The sequence below is a fragment of the Antedon mediterranea genome, chromosome 10 (genome assembly GCF_964355755.1).
Source record: "Antedon mediterranea chromosome 10, ecAntMedi1.1, whole genome shotgun sequence".
NCBI classification, from domain to species: domain Eukaryota; kingdom Metazoa; phylum Echinodermata; class Crinoidea; order Comatulida; family Antedonidae; genus Antedon; species Antedon mediterranea.
This window is the reverse complement of record NC_092679.1, coordinates 10420360-10441736: the sequence shown is the minus strand read 5'-3', so window position 1 is coordinate 10441736 and position 21377 is coordinate 10420360. Positions and strand designations below refer to the sequence as shown.

Genomic DNA, 21377 nt, shown 5'->3' with positions numbered 1-21377 from the left:
AACTTATTTATATTTTATCATTAAAATGTTTTTAATTACAAAAGTAGGAAATAGGTAACAAATCTCCCAAACAAAGATGATAACTACTGAGCATGCATCACAATATCTGTGTGCATCAAGCAGAAGATGACGGCTGATGGCCTCTATGATATATCTAAATAGTTATAGGTGACAAGGAAGAGTTTCTGTTTAAGTATGGTTGGACCACCAACAGAAAATGCAGCTACACAGCACTCTTTTCGGGTTCATCTACAAGTTGTATTCTGGAAACATCTGAACAAATCCCTTCTTGAGCCTATTGGAAGAGGATGGGATCTGGATAGTAACGGAAATCTAAGGTGGAAACAATTACATGGAGTATCGCACCAGATGCTCTTCTAAAAGGAATATGCTGCAACTGCAAAGAAGGCGATAGGCAAAGGACTGAAATGCAGCTGTATTAAGGCAGGATTGTCGTTGTTTCTGCATATGGGGTGTGCTGTGGGCACTGCTCAAATGGTTCAAGTGCAAACGAACCTAGTGAATGCCCTGAATATTATTACCCCAGTCATTTTTTTGGATCAAACACGCAAGGAAACATACTCCCAGAATGCAGCTAGTAATCAGCGCAAAGTTGTGTCTTGATCTGTACCCATTTTATACACATCGGTGGAGAGAGGCAAGTAAAATATCTTGCCTAAGGATACAAGCAATGCGGCGAGAGTTGGATTTGAACCTCGATCTCACGATCAGTAGTTGTACGTCCAACACCCTGCGCCACACGCCCTCACAATAAGTAACATGTGTATCATTTACCTCCGCCAAGGAGGTATATGTAATCGGTAGCGTGTGTTTGTTTGTTTGTTTGTTAGCAGGATTACTCAAAAAGTAATTACAAGATCTTTATCAAAATGAATATACAGAGATATGTGGTCAAGGACCATTCCATTACATTTTGGGACTATTTGGGACCATGGTCCCAATTCTGGACCACTTTTGAGTATACTTTTCAGACCTGCTAGTGTTAAAAGATAGTACAGAATTTTTCAAAAGCCGGCGAGCAGTCTTAATAAACTGAAATTGCATTTTCGAGAACTACTTGTCCAAAATACTTCATTTTTGTACAAGAGGCAAGAGTTATAATTTGTGATTTGTAATTTTAAAACATAATTTTATTTACTAATAGGAAATATCGAGGAGAAAGTGTTTTAAATCTGACATCAATTTTCAAAGTTAGTTTTCTAGAAACACACTTATTACCCGAATATAGTCGCATAGATAATTAAGTGTTTGTAAACGTTATTCCCCCTATATAGTAAGTCAGAATACCATTTATTTGGATTTCTAGGTCTTTGTAGTATTGACCACTCGGAAATTCAAAAAAATCGATTTTACATAAAAACATTTTATTTATGAACAAAATTTTCAAAATTTGATAATGGAATGTTTATGTGCATTTCACAGGATCCCTGAACATGTTGCAAGTACGAGGAGGACCAAGGAATATTGATGGTGTTAGAAGGTTCAAGATGCTTTAGGTCTATAGACCTAGAGAAATCATTTAAAAAACACTCCTTTCTAAGAAAAATGTAGTTATACTTTTACCTTTATGTGTGTTCCATTAGCATATTTGGTTGCATCTCTGAAAAGCCTATACATGATGTATCCCTGAGGATCAAGTGAATCTAACAAAGGGTATGCAGTCTGAAATACAAACGTGAATAATTGATTTGATATTTTCCATTATAGTATATACCAAAAACAAAAAATCTAATATCTAAAATTTGATGTAGTTATTTTAAAAACATCACAGCCCTCGAAATCGGGACAATCGGCAACACCTTTTTTAGTCAGTGTACCATGTTGTGATAAATAGACAGGGCTTAATGATCTATATCGATTAATGAATCTATGTCAAAGGTATACCTTGATTGGCCAACATAACTTTAAAAAGTCACTGAACCCCAGGCTGTTGTAGTGCGGAAGTAGGCGGAGCCTCATTATTGAAGAATATTAGCTAGTACTGCCTTCCACAGAAAGGTGTGTACTTGATACCGAATTGTGATTGGTTGTCTAGTTGGGCTTTCAGGAGTATCATCTTGTTATGTTTGTCAAGCTTACAACTCCCAGATATAATATAAGATTTTTAGCTTTGAATGCAAGAACAAGTCATAAAATAAGTCTGTAGACTTTAAGAAGTCCACAGACCAGATTGTCTGGCCACTATTTGTGGCCATGGAAATATCCATGTGCTTTAGCTGGTTTGTGCGGCATACTGAGCCTGAACTCCGCATCTGCCATGATAGCAGTGACTCTCGCACGAGGCGTCTGTAGTACAATCGTGACTGTGAGATTCGAATTTCATGGGAGAACAAGCCATAGAATAAGTTTGTTGACTTCAACGAGTCAACAGTCGTGTAAAAGAATAACAAAATCACCTGGGGCCGGATAGGAATTTTCAGAGATTTTTCCAAAATTTTATCATTTCAGGGTTTTTATTCCTTGTTCAAGCTTGAACTCAGCACAAACAATGCTTGCTGGTTGCAGTAGATCACACCCCGATCAAGATTCTTTGGGTGATCCGGATTCGCCAGAAATGATAGCAGACAATTTTATAGCAGGCAATTAACGCTTCTTCTGCTTTCTGGACTTAGGATCTTGGTCTTCCCATGTTCTCCCTTTATAGAGTAAATCCGGATTAGATGGGGGTAGTATTCATCAAAATGGTACCAAGAACATAGTCGCTAATTCTGCAGGTGCAGGATGCCGTTGGGGTTTACAGGCCATGCTTGCCAGTCACACTAAAAAGTTGTGGTATGTGTCATCCACACCTGTGCGCAATTCAGCCCAGTAGGCAAGTCAGGCTATTCCCCATTTACACGTCAATTTAGCAACTTCTGTGGTGATTTAAATAAGCAGACAGCCCAAGAATCCTTAAACAAGAAAGAGAGAAGAAGGAAGAACAAATGGGTGTCGGAAGAGATACTATCAATGATGAGGGATAGACAGAAGATTAGTAGTAGATCAAGTAAAGAATATAAAGATCTAGATAGAGAAATTAAGCAGAAGTGTAGTGAGGCAAAAGAAAAGTGGCTCAACACCCAGTGTGAGGAGATTGAGAGTGGACTAGAGAACAACAACCACAAGATTTATCAGAGACTTAATGAGATCACTGGAAGGAAGTCTGGCTGCTCAAACTCTGGATGCATTAAGGCAAAGAATGGATGCTTGTTGAAAAGAGTGCTATTTTGAAAAGATGAGTATACCGGGGAGCTGTTTTTTGATGTTAGACAAGCAATGCCAAGCTTTCCTAACTCAGAAGAAGGACCTAAGATCTTGAAAGCAGAAGTACGAACAGCAATCAAGATGTTGAGAAAAAATAAGGCGGCAGGACCAGATGGTGTAGTCATTGAGATGATCGAGGCATTAGAAGAGTATGGAGTGGGAAAGTTAACGGAAATGATGGAAGCTTCCCTGAGGACTTGAGTAAGTCCATTTTTATTGCCCTTCCAAAGAAACCAGGTGCTGTAGAGTGTGAAAATTGTACAATCAGCCTCATGAGTCATGTCACCAAGATCATTCTGAGGATACTACTTAAAACCAGAGATTGGGAGTGAGCAGTTTGGTTTTACTTTTGTAAAGGATTCAGGCACCAGGAATGCCATCTTTGTGATAAGAATGATAACTGAAAGGGCAGTGGAGATGCAGAAATATGTATACATGTGTTTCATAGACTACACTAAGGCATTTGACAAAGTAAGGCATGAGCAGCTATTTCAAGAACTTAGCAAGCTTGACCTACATGGAAAGGATCTTTGATTGTTGCAAAATTTGTACTGGAATCGGACTGCATGCATGAGGGTAGATGGGGAGTGCAGTGACTACACAAGTATTAGAAGAGGAGTGAGACAGGGGTGTGTAATGTCACCAGACTTGTTTAACTACTATAGCGAGTTGATCTTGAGAGAGCTAGAGAATGAGAAGGGTTTGAAAGTATGTGGTAGAAATATAACAAACATCACATATGCAGATGACACAGTTCTACTGGCAGACTCAGCTGAAGATCTCAAAAGGTTGCTGGACGTAGTTGTAGTAGAGAGTGAAAAGATGGGTCTGAAATTGTAGCAAGACAGAGTGTTTAGTAGTGTCAAAAAAGAAGAGTCCAACATTTAACCTTAGAGCAGGAGACCAGATAATTCAGCAGGTGTCCTCTTTTAACTATCTTGGGAGCAAAATAACAGATGATGCCAGGTGTGTAACGGAGATAAAGAGAAGGATAGTCCTTGCGAAATTCGCATTTGGAGAAATAGAGAAATGGAGAATATCTTGAAGAACTGTGCGATGAGTATGGAAACCAGGTTGCATGTATTAAACTGCTACATCTATCCTGTGCTGATGTATGGAAGTGAAGCCTGGTCAATAACAACTGATCTCAGAAAAAGATTGGAAAGCTGTGAGATGTGGTTTCTAAGGAGAATGTTGAGAATTCCATGGACAGATAGAGTTAGTAATGAAGATGTGTTGATAAGAGCTGGAATGTGCAGGAAACTACTGAAGGATAATAGGATTAGACAGATGAAATTCATATTACATGTGTTGAGGAAGGGAGGTCTGGAGAACTTGGCAATAACTAGAAAGATAGAAGGAAGAAGGAGCAGGGGAAGAAAAAGAGTCACTTGGTTGGCCAGCATAGCTGGATTCGGAATAGGGGTGAGAATACCAAAGAAGTGGAGTTGCTGAACATGGCAATAGACAGAGAATTGTGGCACAATATGATCGCCAAAGTCTCATGATACGGCACTTCGAGAGAGAGATAACTCCCGAATCAGGTTCTTACAGGTATAATTTATTGAATAAAAGTAAGGGGCCGTCCAAAAACTAATTTTCCGCGAGTTCCGCGATTTTACCTTCATAGTTCATTGAACCTCGTTTCCGCGGAACGTGCGATACAAAAATATTCATTCGGAATGCTCGCGGAACGCAATTGATGAATATTCATATCAACAATCAAAATGTTGCCGCCCACATATCGCGAGTTCCGCGGGTAGCGGCCTAATAAATAGATGAGATCATAGTACAGAATAGCACGGTTTTTTAGGCCTAGCTAGGTTGGCCGAATACGACTACAGTAGGCTAGTACTCTACTAGGCCTAGGCCTAGTCCTACTTAAACTACTCTGATACTAACGGAGAAAATGATACCAAAACAATTTGTTTGTAGGCATAGTACAACTATTCATACACAGTACAACTATTCATACACAGGGTTTCAACCACGGTAAAATTCAAGCCAATGACATTATGTAGTAGAATATAAATTATAGTTATTTTCCGAGTTTCGATTTTTAAAGCTTTTTTTTAATATAAAATTCAAAACACGGACGGACGCCGACCCCTCTCTCTCTGTTAATTTAGAATTAATTCTGCACATGTATTGTGGACTATACCATTTCTTTGAGGTCGGTAAAAACGCGTTCGTTAATTTAGTGTACGACGTTGTTAAACAAGATTTTTCGATGATCTGTTGGCTGGATTATTGAGGTGGGTGCGATAAAATATAAATATAATATACTTCCAACGATCTTCGGATTGAGGTGCGTGTTTAACTTTGTTATTAAAAGTGGACACCCCTAATTTTAGACGTATAATGGACTGCACCATGCAGGAACGCACATGGTATTTTCTTATCAGAGGGTGCGTGTACGTCAAAAGGAATTGTTTTTCCAACGATCCTTCTAGATCTTTCGTGCGTGGATGATGTATGTACACGACACGACGTCCCGTGTGAAATTTCTTATCAGAGGGGTGCGTGTGCGTCAAATGGAATTGTTTTCCCAAGAGTATGCATTATGCATGATGCTAATTAAGATTGTTTACAACTCGTCACGGTTGAGAAGGTGTTTTCACACAGATCGCGAGGAAGTTTTATGATTATGCATACAGAGTAGCCAAACAAGCGCATTGCATTATGAGATATGTTTTGATTGAAAACTTTGACTGGAAGTGTTTGGACACAACGCTTGACTGCCAAACACGAAGATCTTCGTGTTTCGCGTTTTTTTACGAAATCCGGTAGATAGGTTTTATTGGTATATACTACAAATATGGACACTAGATTCGGTCTGGACCGTCAATATTTTACTATTTGAAGGTAACTAATCTGGTTAGGAACGACTGTCAAAATGGTACCTGTCGAAATAACATACACCGCGAATCACAGTAGCGCGTAGAGCGATGGCTTGGCGCATTGTGTATCGGTCGCGCGCTAGCTATGCCGCCGAAGCATTACAAAGGTTTTTGTGGATTGGCATGTTTGTTTGTTATCTGAATAAAAAATAATGGAGTCATTTTCAATATGAAGTCTTTAATTTTATTATTGTATGTATACAGTACCCTAATTGTTTTGGTGTTTCACTGTAAGTGACCGAGTTTCACGCAAAAAACTTGTTTAGAATGGTATGGATATGATCATCAGTTTACTAGCTAGGCTAGTAGTACTTTGGCTAGCCTTAGGCCTAGTCGTAAAACGGTTCCGGACCAACTTTAGGCCTGGTTAACTAGGCCTGGTGTCTTTACTATGTGGATTTTGGCGAAACATTGATGAAAGATTTATGATTATAAAATGTAATACATTTTTCGATAGTGATAACTTGTTTTTATAGGCCTATCGGTGCCGTGTAAGTAACTTTTTCGTTGTTTGTTGATCTCACCGGGCGATATTTTCATATTGTGATGTCTTGCACAAAATCGCGAATATCTCGACTTTCTTGCGCGAAACTACGAAAAACTCGAAAAGTGGGTTACTTTTATTTCAATATTACGATTTACATATTGCGATTTGAAAATCGTTCTTGGTACCATTGTAAAGCTAAAATCTTGATGATTATTTTAGTCTAAATTACATAAAAATCAGATCACATACATAGTTTCAATCAGCTTTAATAAAAACATCGAATTGTGCTAAAAACGCTGGCGGTGGCAGTTTCTAACTGGAAAAACCTCTGGCAGTCAAAGGTATTTAAATTTAATTTCTATATTATTATTTTTTACATTCGTCCTTGTAATAAAAAAAAAGTATAGTTTTAAAATTGTGTACAATAACAGCCTAACTGGTAAGAGTTGTGAGTACTTACAAATGCCATTTCTCTTGTGTATATTACTACTTCAAAGATTGGTGGACCAACCTGTTGTAAAAAATAATCCACACCAGGCCTTTTTTTGAATCTCCAACCTGTAGAATACTTTTTAAAAAGATTAAGAGAATGAGATGAGAGAATGCAATGGTATCAAATTTAGATTCCTTGGGACATAACAAACAAATGTTTATGAGTTGAAAATAGGGAATATTTGAACATTCTACTGTTTATACAAATGAATTTTGTTAAAGAATGGTAAAATTACCGTCCATTCTGGATGAACAAGTACATTTGTCATTTCTAAGACAAGTGTGTAAGGTGGTTGGTAGTAAGGTTCAGTTAATGGATCTGGAAGCAGCTTTTCTGCTGATGGTTCAACAATCATCTGCAAGCACAAATAATACAGAAAACCAATATTAAGTTAATAAGTTATTCTCAATGAACAGAGTAAATAGTGGGAGAGGAGTAGAATTTTGGAAATGGAATGGAAAATTATACAATAGGTGGAAGTATGCACTCTGGGAGTGTTTTTTTTCCTCTAAATTTATTATTTATTTTTTCCCCAATCTCATTTAAAATGTTGTAATTTGATTTGAAACACCAAGAAATGTAAACATTTTGGTTGCAGCAACTCATCAAGCAAAATACACACTTTTCTTTTCTCTTAATTAGTTCAATCGATCAGAACTACTGTATCATACTCACTTTTCTGTAATTTTGGAATCCTTGAATTCCCCTCATAAAATATGCATACAATATAAATTTACCATCATACTCATCTGGAATCTATAGTAATTGAGTAAATATAAAATAATATAATATAAAGTTGTTTATTATTCAAGATAGGTCTGATTCTAGTAATTAAATTGAGGTTAAAAAAAAGCATAGCAAACCAAGCCCATCAAACCAACTTAAAAGTGATTGATCATGTAGTGTACAACATACTTTGGTATGTCAATTAATCTTCATACAGAATCAGTCTTAATGTTGGTAAGCTTTTGCAGTGTTATGACGTCATACGCCCACTTGTACTCCCTGTAATACTTGCGTATGGATGGTTATAATAAAGTATTAATAATTATTAAAGAAACCCGATGTGGTTTGTTAGTTATTGCCATTTTTTCAATGAAAGAGGCAGAATATTATAATTCATTTTATTTCTATTTTTTATCATGGAAAAAAGGGATTTTATATAATTTAAACACATTACAGTCTCTAATATACCTATTATCATGATGGATTATCGGATGCGTAATGATCTCCTAGTTCTCTGGTTTTATTCTGGACATTCTTTTTTTTCACAGCATTACTTGCGTAGATATCACAATGCATTGCATATTTTGAACTATCATTCGCGATTATAATCTTAGAGTATAAGAACCAATCATTTAATGATAATTCATTTCGCGTATACCAAAGATGATACCTGTAGTACTTTCACTTTCCAAAAATTAAGAGCGTATCAAAGGGGCTGGCTTCGGATTCGTCTAATTCTTATCAACATTTTTCATTTTCTCCTTTCACCCGCCGCCATCCACATAATAATCATTGTAGGACTACTGTCCACCAAAATTTTTTTTATTAGAATGTATCACGTCTTAAAAAAAGGAGAATTGGGTAATATGTCGTTTCTCGCGAATCTTGCATCACACTCCAACATCTCACTCTGTTATATTTAGTTGAATGGAAAAATACTTTAACTTTAGAATACTTTGAATTCTGGAAGACGACTTCAATCTAAGGATCGTCATGGATGACGTTTATTGGCTCATAAACTTCACACATCCGTACGAAGTGGAGGCCAGACGGATTGAGAGAGGATCAAACCGGCTCCTCCTCCCCATTGGCAGTGGGGGCAGCGGTGGGTGAAAGGTAAAAATGTTAATGTCAAAATTCACATTACAATCATCAAATTAACAATTACTATCATGCTGTAATGATATCCTAATTTTATTATTAGTTGGTTTTAAGCATCAATTCGCACATTAATGCAGATAGCCTAAACAATAATCAATTCAATAAATTACAAACCTAAAATAAAAATTGTCCATGTCAGATACTTACTCTATTGCCATTATCGTCAATTGGTGGCTGGCCTAGAGACAGATAAAACAAACAATTATTATATTTAATTATTTCTGAACGTATAGTTTTGATGATCTTTTTGGTGATCAGTACTACTATACTGTAGGTGAATCTATTGTACTGTGATTGAAGGAATCTGTTTGTACTGTGATTGAAGGAATCTGTTTTTACTGTGATTGAAGGAATCTGTTTTTACTGTGATTGAAGGAATCTGTTTGTACTGTGATTGAAGGAATCTGTTTGTACTGTGATTGAAGGAATCTGTTTGTACTGTGATTGAAGGAATCTGTTTGTACTGTGATTGAAGGAATATGTTTGTACTGTGATTGAAGGAATCTGTTTGTACTGTGATTGAAGGAATCTGTTTGTACTGTGATTGAAGGAATCTGTTTCTTTATTACAGTAGGTGATCCACATTTGGCAGATCACCTATTGTGTTTGTAAAAAATCTTTTCTTCCTCTTTATTCTTTCTACCATTTTTGTTTGTTGATTTTATGAGCAATTTGAACGATTTGTGTAATTTTAAATTGCACAAGGATTTCTTTTCCAAGGAAATTTGAAACAGCGCAAAGTATTTTCAGTATTTTATAAAACCATTAATATCTTACATACAATAATTAGTCTAGGACCTGGGTCAGATTTGTATGCATTTAATTTAGGAGAGAATATCTCAACTGTTATAACATAATTTGACCCCAACGAACAACATGGAATGTGTGCCAAATTCACTAACCGGGCGAACATGCCCAAAATCGAAGTCAAAGGTTAAAAATGTGTGTTCTTATATCTCGACAACCACTTGTCATACAGATTTGCTTTTGGTGTCAAATTGTTTAGAATATACATATTTATATTCGGTCTAACACAACTTTTAGCGAAAAAATGACCTGAAATGCTTTTACTGACGTTTGATCCAAAAATCACATTTTTGGGTTAAATTATTCTTTAAAATGCCAATGGACAAACTGTATGGTATCAAATGAAAGCATACACAATATGCTACCTATTGCTATCCAACTTACATTGAAAATGTTTAATTATGAAGCTAATTGTATGGAAAATGTGCATATTTTGATTATTTTTATACAAAAAATGAATATTTGGTGGTGTAATTGTTATGTTTATTTATATAATATTAAATAATTTAAGTGTTTGGAAAAACTATTTGGTATTAAATGAAAGCCCATAAAATATTCTATCCATTGCTACCCAACTTGTATTAAAAATCTGTAATTATGATGCTAATTTTGTTTATTTTATTTTATTTATTTTTATATTATTTTATTATCTTTTACAAAAATGAGTATATTAAATAGTGTAAATTTATTTTGGTTTATTTATAATATTAAATAATTCAAGTGTTTGGAAGATCTTGGTAAATTTACCAAGCATTTTGAACATTTACTGTTTTATCACTTTTAGATATAAATCTAGATCAAATTATCCTATAACAGTTGAGATATTCTCTCCTAACTAAAAATATTATTCATATTGGATGTTACTTTGTCCAATATGTTACATTTTAAATCAATAAAATATGCACATTTTCCAAACATTTAAATTATTTAATATTATATAAATAAACATAACAATTACGCTACCAAATATTCATTTTTGGTATAAAAATAATGAAAATATGCACATTTTCCATACAATTAGCTTCATAATTAAAAAATTGTCAATACAACTTGGGTAGCAATGGGTAGCATATTGTGTATGCTTTCATTTGATACCATACAGTTTGTCCATTGGCATTTTAAAGAATAATTTAACCCGAAAATGTGTTTTTTGGTCATTTTTGGGTCAAAGGTCAGTAAAAGCATTTCCAGTCATTTTTTCGCTAAAAGTTGTGTTAGACAGAATATAAATACATTGTATATTCTAAACAATTTGACACAAAAAGAACTCTTGAATTATTTAATATTATAAATAAACCAAAATAAATTTACACTATTTAATATACTCATTTTAGTAAAAAAGTGATAAAATATGCACATTTTTAACAAAATTAGTATCATAATTACTGATTTTGAATACAAGTTGGGTAGCAATGGATAGAATATTTTATGGGCTTTCATTTGATACCAAATCATTTTTCCAAACACTTAAATTATTTAATATATATAAATAAACATAACAATTACACTACCAAATATTCATTTTTTGTATAAAATTAATCAAAATATGCACATTTTCATATAATTAGCTTCATAAATAAAAATGTACAATAGAAGTCGGGTAGCAATGGGTAGCATATTGTGTATGCTTTCATTTGATACCATACAGTTTGTCCATTGACATTTTAAAGAATAATTTAAACTGAAAATGTGTTTTTTTGGTCATTTTTGGGTCAAAGGTCAGTAAAAGCATTTCCGGTCATTTTTTCGCTAAAAGTTGTGTTAGACCGAATATAAATATGTATATTCTAAACAATTTGACACCAAAAGCAAATCTGTACGACAAGTGGTTCTCGAGATATAAGAACCACACATTTTTAACCTTTGAACCCGATTTTGGGCATGTTCGTCCCGGATAGCAAATTTGGCACACATTCCATGTTGTTCGTTGGTGTCAAATTATCCTATAACAGTTGAGATATTCTCTCCTAAATTAAATGCATACAAATCTGACCCAGGTCCTAGACTAAATGTATATAAATATGTTTTGTTTCAGAAAGAAATTACTGCTTCACAATTTGTCTGATATTTATATTAAATATGAAAAAAATCATATTTTACGCTACGGACGGGAAATTTTTAATCCTATTTACTTCATAAACTATGCATCTTATTACTGTTTTATCAACAGATATTCATAGTTACTTTATGTCTCAATAATACATAATCAAGTAATTATTTAAAATTTAAATATTTATTCAAAATTTAAATACTTATTTAAAATTTAAATATTTATTTATTATTTTGTTGTTTATAAATTTCATACGCATTTCAAATTCATAAATGTCCTGTCCGCGACGTTTTAGGTGGATTTTCAACATTTATTTAAAAAGTCATGATGCATAAATCTTGATATTTCATTTTCTCCTCCTGAGGACTATCGCCCGTATTCTTAAACCGGACTTTAGTCGTAGTTCGAGCTAAAACTAAAAAAATGACGTCATTTTAATTCATAAACAGAACTTCAACTAAATCACCGACTAAATCAGGCCAACCTCGACTAAATCGAGACGGATTTTGATCAATTTTTTTAGTCCTGGAGGGGGCAGGCTAAATGGTCGACTAAATGGTTTTTAAACGATGTTATATTGGCCAGATATTGAAGAATGAAATATAAATATTTATATTAGCTTAATTAAATATACATTGGTATTTAAAGTTATAATAATGAAAATCATCTTTATATACAACTGTATACAAATTACATTATTTTCTTCGCGCAAGTCCGACTTGAACTACGTCACGCCATAGCGACAATGGGAGATGCGGCAATTCACCACGCGATGGAATGTTTAGGGGGCCTAGCGCTTTCTTGTCACGCTATGAAGTGCGTGGTTCATCGCGATCATACTTTGTTGGAGGCCTAGAAAATGTGAAAGTTACCGTACCGCCATGGTTCTTAAATATATTTTGAAGATTTTGTTTGTTGTTAATCAAAAGTACTTCACTGTTAAATTAATACTGATCTTGTTCTAATAATTAACGATTAAAATAATTTTTTATGTTGTAAGAAAATGGAAAGTGATATCAATGCGCAAAACTTCTTCAAGTCGAACTTCGAACTACGACTAAAGTCCGGTTTTAGAATACGGGCGTAAATCTCATTATATTATGGACACATTTTGTGAAAATTGTATATTTTGATGAAAATATATTTAAAAAATATATTGTTACGGACGGGACATTTTTGTTACGGACGGGACCTATCATTTAAATCATAATTATTTCACAAATCATGAATCTTTAAACATTTTTTTGCCAGATGTAGTTACTCTATGATCCTATTGTACATACTGTAGTCAAACATTTTATAACACATTTTGTTTATTAAATTTCATATAATACATTTTAAAATTCATAATTGTCCCATTCGCGACATTTTAATAGTACTGTAGTTTTATGGTGTTTTTTTACATCAGTAAAAAGTATTAATACCACAATTTAATATTTTGTTTTCTCCTTTTAAAAACTATATGCAATACATTATAAACAAATATTTGGAAATTTTTGGTAAAAATATCATATTTAAAATATATATTGATGACATTTTTTGTTGGAACGGGTTAGACATTTTTGTTAAGGACGGGACATTTAAATCCTTTTCATTTTATAAAACCATGTACGGTATCTTGTTAACATTTTCCACATAAATATACAGTACTGTAGTTAACTTTTTATTTCACAGTAAGCTCCAATTGTTCATAATCAAGTATTTTATTTAAAAAAAAATTTGTTTTCGTTGTTTTTTTTCATCTTTTCTTCTTTCTTTCCCGGATTTTTGTGAGCAGCACATCCCCTATTCCTTGTGAATATATATTTTGTATAACTTTATCGTTATATGGACATTTACCTGAAGTTGTGCACCTCCTATTTTTAAAAGACGTCAAGAGTTGCGCAACATGATTTATGAATTTCAATGATTGGTCATAGATTATAAACAAAAAGTCATTTTGTATTGACACTTGACAATTTAAGTCATATCAAGGGCAAACTTTCTGTGGATTAAAAATGGCATGTTGTACAAGAAGTTACGCGCGCACACAATTTAAAGTTTTAAAATGTGCAAAATTAACTTTCTACGCATGATCATGACATTTTAAGCATGTCAAAAATTCCCACGCGCTCGAAAAAATTTACACGTATGATGCGCACGGAGTACGAAAATCATGTTTTTATCTTTTAAATTGTGATTTTCCAGCCTTTCCTAGTCATTTTCAAAAAGATTGACATCATTTCCAATTAAAATGACGTCATACGAACACGTTGATTTATACCATTTGCGCGCGTTTTAGTTGAAAAAGTTACAAAATATTGTCAAAATTATGCCTATTTTGAATCTATTATAGCTCCTCAGAATCAACGGTGACCCCCAATTTAATTAATATGTAAGCAGATATGTTGTAGATATGAATTCATGCTGAATCTTTACCTCTCGGATGTTTACCCATCGTATGGCCACACGAATGTAAAATATAGGATTTTTGTCTGTTTCGTTATTGCTCATTACATTCAATAGAGCGCATCTCGCTTATTCGTTAAGTTTAAAATATTTTAATTTTTATGACGTCATCATGTCTAAAAATGTAAATAACGTGGATCACTTGTTTTCATCTTTACAGTAAATTTCAATCTGTTATAGCTCGTCAGAATAAAAACTGATAATCATGAATAAACGTTTTCTGGAAGATTGTAGATACGAATTCATGTGAACATTTTGCCAATCAGATGTTGTGACATCATATGGCCAGTTGAATAAAAAAAAGTTGTATTTTGATCTTTTGCGTCATAGTTCGTCAAATTTAAAAGATCGCGCATCTATATTTTACGTATTCAAATTTCTTCTACACGTTAATATGTTGTTGCTGAGATAATTTCCTTCCGAAATTGATATATTAGTGTTTCATTTTGATACCGTCACCATGTTAAAAATAGGAATAAATGGCGGGACAGGTAATTTCACCTGTTGTACACTGTATGTAATATGCATACAGATTATACTATGTATACTGTAAATATGACACATACAGCATTCAGCACTAACAATATATCATATTCTTCAGATCAGGTCATAATCTTTTTCTGTGTGCAATATTTCAATGTATGACATGCACGTGGCGTTTGTCGGGCAGATAACTAACTCGTCAAATTGACGAGTTTCATGTCTAGTTAAGATTGAATTTAATAGAAGTAGGCCTACAGTAATATTAAATCCAAGCAAGGATAGAAGAAAATTTGAGATGCAACTTAGATCCACTAACAAATTCAGACGCCAACGCCAATTTGTAAAGGTTCTTCTTAAATGTGTTAATAGCTTGAAGTTTTGTGTAATAAATTAGTGTAAATAAATAGTTTGATAACATATTGCTTCTCTTTATAACTCTTCGAATAATTAAGTTTATAAATATTATTTCATATTTATGAATTTTAATATTTTCACTTGACATAAACTAATTAACATTGGCCATATATGTGTACATTTATTTTACTTTGAATCTTGTACAGTATTCTTTTTTATTTCTAAGACATGTCTAGTTATATTCTCAAAAATGTCCCATCCATAATAAAAAGATACTGTGGAATGCCCCATATATTACAGTATATACAGTGTACATAGAAGAAATTGCGAGACCTATCTTATATTTCAATTTTTAACATGACAACATCATCAAAATAAAACATTTATAAAAATTCATAAGAATTTTTGGAACCTAAAGAAATGAAAATCCTACTTTTTTAATTCAACAAATTAAACACTGCTCTTCTGTTGCCTTATTTTTACAAAAAATGGCTCAAAACTTTTTTTGACCACTAACATGCATAGCGCCATTAATGTTGTACTTCGGTCTTTGAATTGACGCTTTATAAAATAATAATAATGATGACGTCATGACATAAAATAGACAACATTTTTATATGATTTCAAATCTACATTCAACAGCTTCCATAAGTTTTAATTTTGTTTGTCACTTTTCATGCCGAGGAGCTATAACAGATTGAAATATACTGTATCTATATATAAATCTAGGCAAGGGCAAAATTCGGTAAATTGCGCGTTATTTCTAGAATGTTTACTCGATGGTATAGAGAGTTGGTTAGAATCTCGGTAATGATCTTAACCACCTGATGTAACCCTGTTTACTAATTAAATTTAGTTAGATAATTAGCTATTGACAATTAAAACGAATTTAGGTTCAACGATTTGCCCCAAATAGGGGTGTTTTTCGATCATGGTATACACTGTCTAATGGATGTCCTCATGAAAAATACCTGCACACAATAATACGAGGATACTTCGCATTTTCCTATCTCCTCCTACAATAATTGTTTTTAACAGCTGAAAACCGGTTGAACAGCTCAAGTACAGTATCATAATGTTGAAAACAGGCAGATTTTCTTTTAAAAATACTACTTTGATAGATTTAATATACGTTTATTCAAATGTATTGATTTGCGATGAATGGAACATTCCAATCTCTCAGAATCACAGTTTGTAGGTAAATTTATGAGCCCTTGGTTTAACACAAGTAGGTAAATTTATGGGCCCTTTGAGAATAAAACTTATATATAGTATTGCAATACTTTGACAATATTGTAAATACTGTACGTATTAACCATTTTTGGTTTCCATTTGAATCGAAACTGTCTTACTGTGATTGTGATTACTGTTAGATATGGAAGGCAATCGCCGCCAAAAATACAAAAGTAAAACAAACAACGTACTTTCACAAACGAACAACGTAATTTCACAAACGAACGATATAAACTAAAACAAAGAACCTACTTTCACAAACGAACAACCTTCTTTCGTTCATTCGGCAATCTACATCGTTTGGTAAAGCAGGTTGTTCGTTTATCAATGTACGTTGTCCGTTTGTAAAAAATATGTTGTTCGCAAAAAGTAGGATGTTCGTTTTTTAAAGTACGTTCTTGGTTTTACATTAGTTTGTTCGTTTGTGAAAGTACGTTCTTTGGTTTAATTTAGATCGTTCGTTTGTGAAAGTAGGTTGTTCGTTTGTGAAAGTACGTTGTTCGTTTGTGAAAGTATGTTGTTTGTTTTACTTTTGTATTTTTAGCGGCGATTGCCTTCCATAGTTAGATATATAAACAAAATATACAAAGAACATTTATTACTGTGACTGTGGGTAGATTACTGACAGTTGCTTCTCAACGTTTGTATTAATTAATTATAAAAAATATAAACGTCGTAGTGGTGTACAGGGAATAATTTCGCCAGTGTAGCATAGCAAAAAGCTATACAAAACAACCTTATTGCTACACATTTCTAAAATTTTGTAGCAAAAAAGACAATACAAAAATATGTTTCTCAACTTAAAAATCAGTTTGATTAGCAATATTACTAAACAAAATTTTAAAATAAAATTTTTCCCTGGTGTATCGTTACATGTACTTTTCTATTTCAATCGACTATAACAGGGACAGTTTTAAAAAAGTATTATAAATCGTAAATGTTTTACCGTGTTTAGTGGTATATTATTGATAGGCTTATAAAACAATATTTCGTTACTGTGTGGATATAGTCCGGTGGCAGGAGGGGGATATCACCACCCGAAAGGGGACAAATTGCCATCCAACTTTTCTAGACCAGAATTTTCCGTAGATTACGAATATGGAAGGTAATCGATCAGGATAGGAAGCGTTTTCGAGATATAAAGGGTCAAAGTTCAAAATTGACCAATATAAAAACATGCTATATCTCTGGTAATTCTGGACGTAGTGAGATAATTTTGGTGTCAAATTGTTCACAATGTATATGTTTATATTAGCTCTAACAGAACTTTCTTTGGAAAATTGACCGGAAACCCCATTGTTAGCAATTTTGACCTTTGACCTCTTTTTGCTATATCTAAGTAACGGCAGGTCGGAGAGAATTAAAAATAGGAGCAAATTGTTCCCAAGATATACATTTATATTCAGTATAACAGATGATATTGCTTGAAAATGACCGGAAGTGTAGTTATTAACCTTTGACATAATTGAATAAGGTTATAAAAACATAAATTAATAAATATTTGTCGTAAGGAGCCAATTTTGGTGTTAAATTGTTCACAATATATATATTTATACTTGCCATAATGCAACATTTTTTTCAAAAAGTGACTGAAACACCTATTTTTCTGTAATTTTAACCTTTGACCTGTTTTTCTCATCTAAATAACGATATGGCATAGAGATTTCTAACGGCAAATTGTTTATAATAGATATTTTTATTCAATCTAATAGATTATACTGTTTGAAAAATACAAGTGTGATTATTGCCTTGAAATCCTGTACATAAGAGCCTATCAGGGCGGATTTAATTCAAAGAGGTGTGGAAGGGGAATAATACTATTACTATACAGTACAATGTCTTTCTTTTGAGCAATTTCAATCAGGTATCCATGTATCTCCAATAAACGGAATGTACGGCTCATAGAGAATTCAGAAGTTACCCTTGGTTCATTTTGGCAAATCCATATGGGTTCCTTTTAAAAGGATTGAGGGTGCACAGACAGGCTTTTCCCATGGCTTAATATTGGAACCTACAGTTTTAGTTACCCGATATATTTCTAACACAGTAACTTATGTAGCCAAATGCATTGATCCGATACAGGAGCCAAATGTAGAACTGAACATACAATAGAGAACCACAGAAGGGTCTAAATAGATGACCTGCTGTTGTTTCATTTTAGGCAAAATCTAAATCGGTTCCTTAAGGATTGAGAGTGCACAGGCAGCTTTATTCCATGTGCCTGTCTATATAAACCCACATTGTCACCCCTTATAATATTTCCATTATGAGGTTTAATGTCCATGGATGACCAGCCCTTGGGTTAATTTGGGCAAATCCATAAGTGTTCCTTAAGGATCGAGAGTGCAAGGCAGCTTTATTCCATGGACCCCGCCTGTCTATTATGAACCCACATTGTCACCCCTTATATGTCCATTATGGGGCTTAATGTCCATCCATGGAGGATCGGCCCTTGGGTTAATTTGTGCAAATCCATAAGTGTTCCTTAAGGATCGAGAGTGCACAGGCAGCTTTATTCCATGGTTCTGCCTGTCTATATAAACCCACAGTGTCACCCATTATATTTCCATTATGGGGCTTAATGTCCATGGAGGACCGGCCCTTGGGTTAATTTGGGCAAATCCATAAATTTTTCTTAAGGATCGAGAGTGCACAGGCAGCTTAATTCATGGGCCGCGCCTGTCTATATGAACTCACAGTGTCACCCCTTATTTATATTTCCATTATGGGGCTTAATGTCCATCCATGGAGAACGACCGGCCCTTGGGTTCATTTGGGCAAATCCATAAATGTTATTTAAAGATTGAGGGTGCACATTTAGTTTTATTCCATAGTTCATCTATGAATTATTTACCCCATACTAATTTCTAATACAGGGCCTTATGTAGCACACCACATAGAGATCCCAAAAGGGTCCTTAGAGGGTTCATTCGGGCAAATCCATATAGGTTATTTTAGAATCCTTTGTATACAGGAAACTCTTTCCTGTATGGGCCAAACTATATAAAAATTGTGGTCTGTCTGTGTAGTGAGTTGTGGATTGAGTTTGGTCACCTGGATTTGGCTATGCTATTCTCTGGTTCTGATGAATAGTAGTTTATTTTCCAAAAACGAATATCGTAGCCCTAATAAATGCAACTGTATAGTGGCAAATCATTGAAGGTCAGCGCAACATTTTAACATCATAACATTTTAATCGTCATAATATTAATTTCATTATTTATTTTACAGTATATTAATACATTTAAAATAATGCGCACTAGAAAAAATATAAAAATACCATAACTTCACTGATCAAATAACGTGATTACATTTATGAACATCGATCTCATAGTTTGAATAACTTTGCATTATTTAGTATATCATTATTCAAATGTTGACCTTTGACCCATGTCAACTTGTGTAATGATAAATGTGCTCTTTTGATTGTGTATGATTGATAGATGTCTTAACAGAATGATAAAACATAACATTTTGTCCTAAATGTTAGTTTTTATTTGGTTTTAAATGAAAATTGGTTGATTGGTCAATATTGACATTTGACCTTTAATTGCAAAGTATTTGTTTTATAAGGCGACTGAATAACACCATACAATACATATAACCATACAAATGTATTAAAAGACCAAATTGAACTTTAATAAATTGGTTATAATACATATGTATATAATACATTGTTATAATTGGTCAATTTTGAACTTTGACCCCTTATCTCTTCCTATTCGCTTCCTATCCTGATCGAAGTCTGATTTGATTAAATACAGTATTATAATGAAATAACATAACTTTACTAATCCAATAATTTGATTACTTGTAAAACCATCAATAACAACTTTGCATTTATTTGTTAACTAATACGCGTATTAAAATGTTGACCTTTGACCTTATGTCAACTGATGAAATTGACCTTATGTCAACTGATGAAATGATGTATTCGCTCTTTTACATTGCGTATGATTGATTAACAGGATGAGAAAACATCCGATTTTTATTAAATATTAGTTTTTATTTGGTTTTATAGGTACGTTCTATGATTGGTCAATATTGACATTTGACCCTTAATCACAAAGGATTTTTTTTCATAAGATGATTGAATAGATACCTATAATCATAAAAATGTAATAAAAGACCAAATTGTGCTTCAATAAATTTGTTATAATACATAATTATACATAATAAATTGTTGTAATTGGTCAATTTTGAACTTTGACCCCTTATATCTCGAAAACGCTTCCTATCCTGATCGATTACCTTCCATATTCGTAATCTACGGAAAATTCTGGTCTAGAAAAGTTGGATGGCAATTTGTCCCCTTTTGGGTGGTGATTCCCCCCTCCTGCCACCGGACTAATAGAGAATATATTTAAAAATTGTTCTTCCCATCCTCTTCCCCATCCCTCAACTCTAATGGTATATACAAAACACAAATTGGGTTTGTTTAAATGAGTTCAAATAAAAAAATTGGACTCATTTTTAAGACAAGGCCTACTGTAAATCCCAGGGTGCTAATTTTACAATATTTATTCGTTTCTGTAAGTAAACGACAATGTACTTTTTGTGTGATCTCCTTCGTAAAAGTGTTTTTGAGGCCTAATTCTAAGGTGTGGTACTCACGATAAAGTTACTTAACAAATTTTGAGTCGAAATAAGTGACAGGTGCGAAACGGAAGTGAGTGAGTGGCCGAGCGGTTAAGACAGTGGAACCGTAATCACGTAGCCATAACATCGGCAGGGGTTCGAGGCTTACTCACTCCATGGTTCTGGTGGTAGAACGAGTCTTCTCGGATAAGGACTATAAACCGTAGGTCCAGTGTACACAACTTGCTCGTGTGCACTTTAAAGAACCTAGTACATCTTTCGAGACGAGTAGGGGGTTACCCCGGTGTATTAGTACATCACAGCCACTGATCACCAACTGGGCCCTCTGGGAGATCAGTCTTTGACTGAAGAGGTCACCCAGTATAAAGATAA

At 33.7% G+C, this 21377-nt stretch overlaps 1 protein-coding gene across 1 annotated transcript in view; it reads right to left on the bottom strand.

The window, feature by feature from the left end:
• LOC140060358 (mitochondrial import inner membrane translocase subunit TIM50-like) overlaps positions 1-21377 on the bottom strand; it is a 54813-nt gene that overhangs the window by 25221 nt on the left and 8215 nt on the right. The window contains exons 2-6 of the mRNA XM_072106531.1: positions 9179-9210; positions 7820-7900; positions 7380-7499; positions 7112-7219; positions 1585-1683 (exon numbers count right to left, since the gene is read on the bottom strand). Of these exons, the coding sequence (XP_071962632.1) occupies positions 1585-1683; positions 7112-7219; positions 7380-7499; positions 7820-7900; positions 9179-9210 (440 nt within the window). The remainder of the gene's footprint in view (positions 1-1584; positions 1684-7111; positions 7220-7379; positions 7500-7819; positions 7901-9178; positions 9211-21377) is intronic.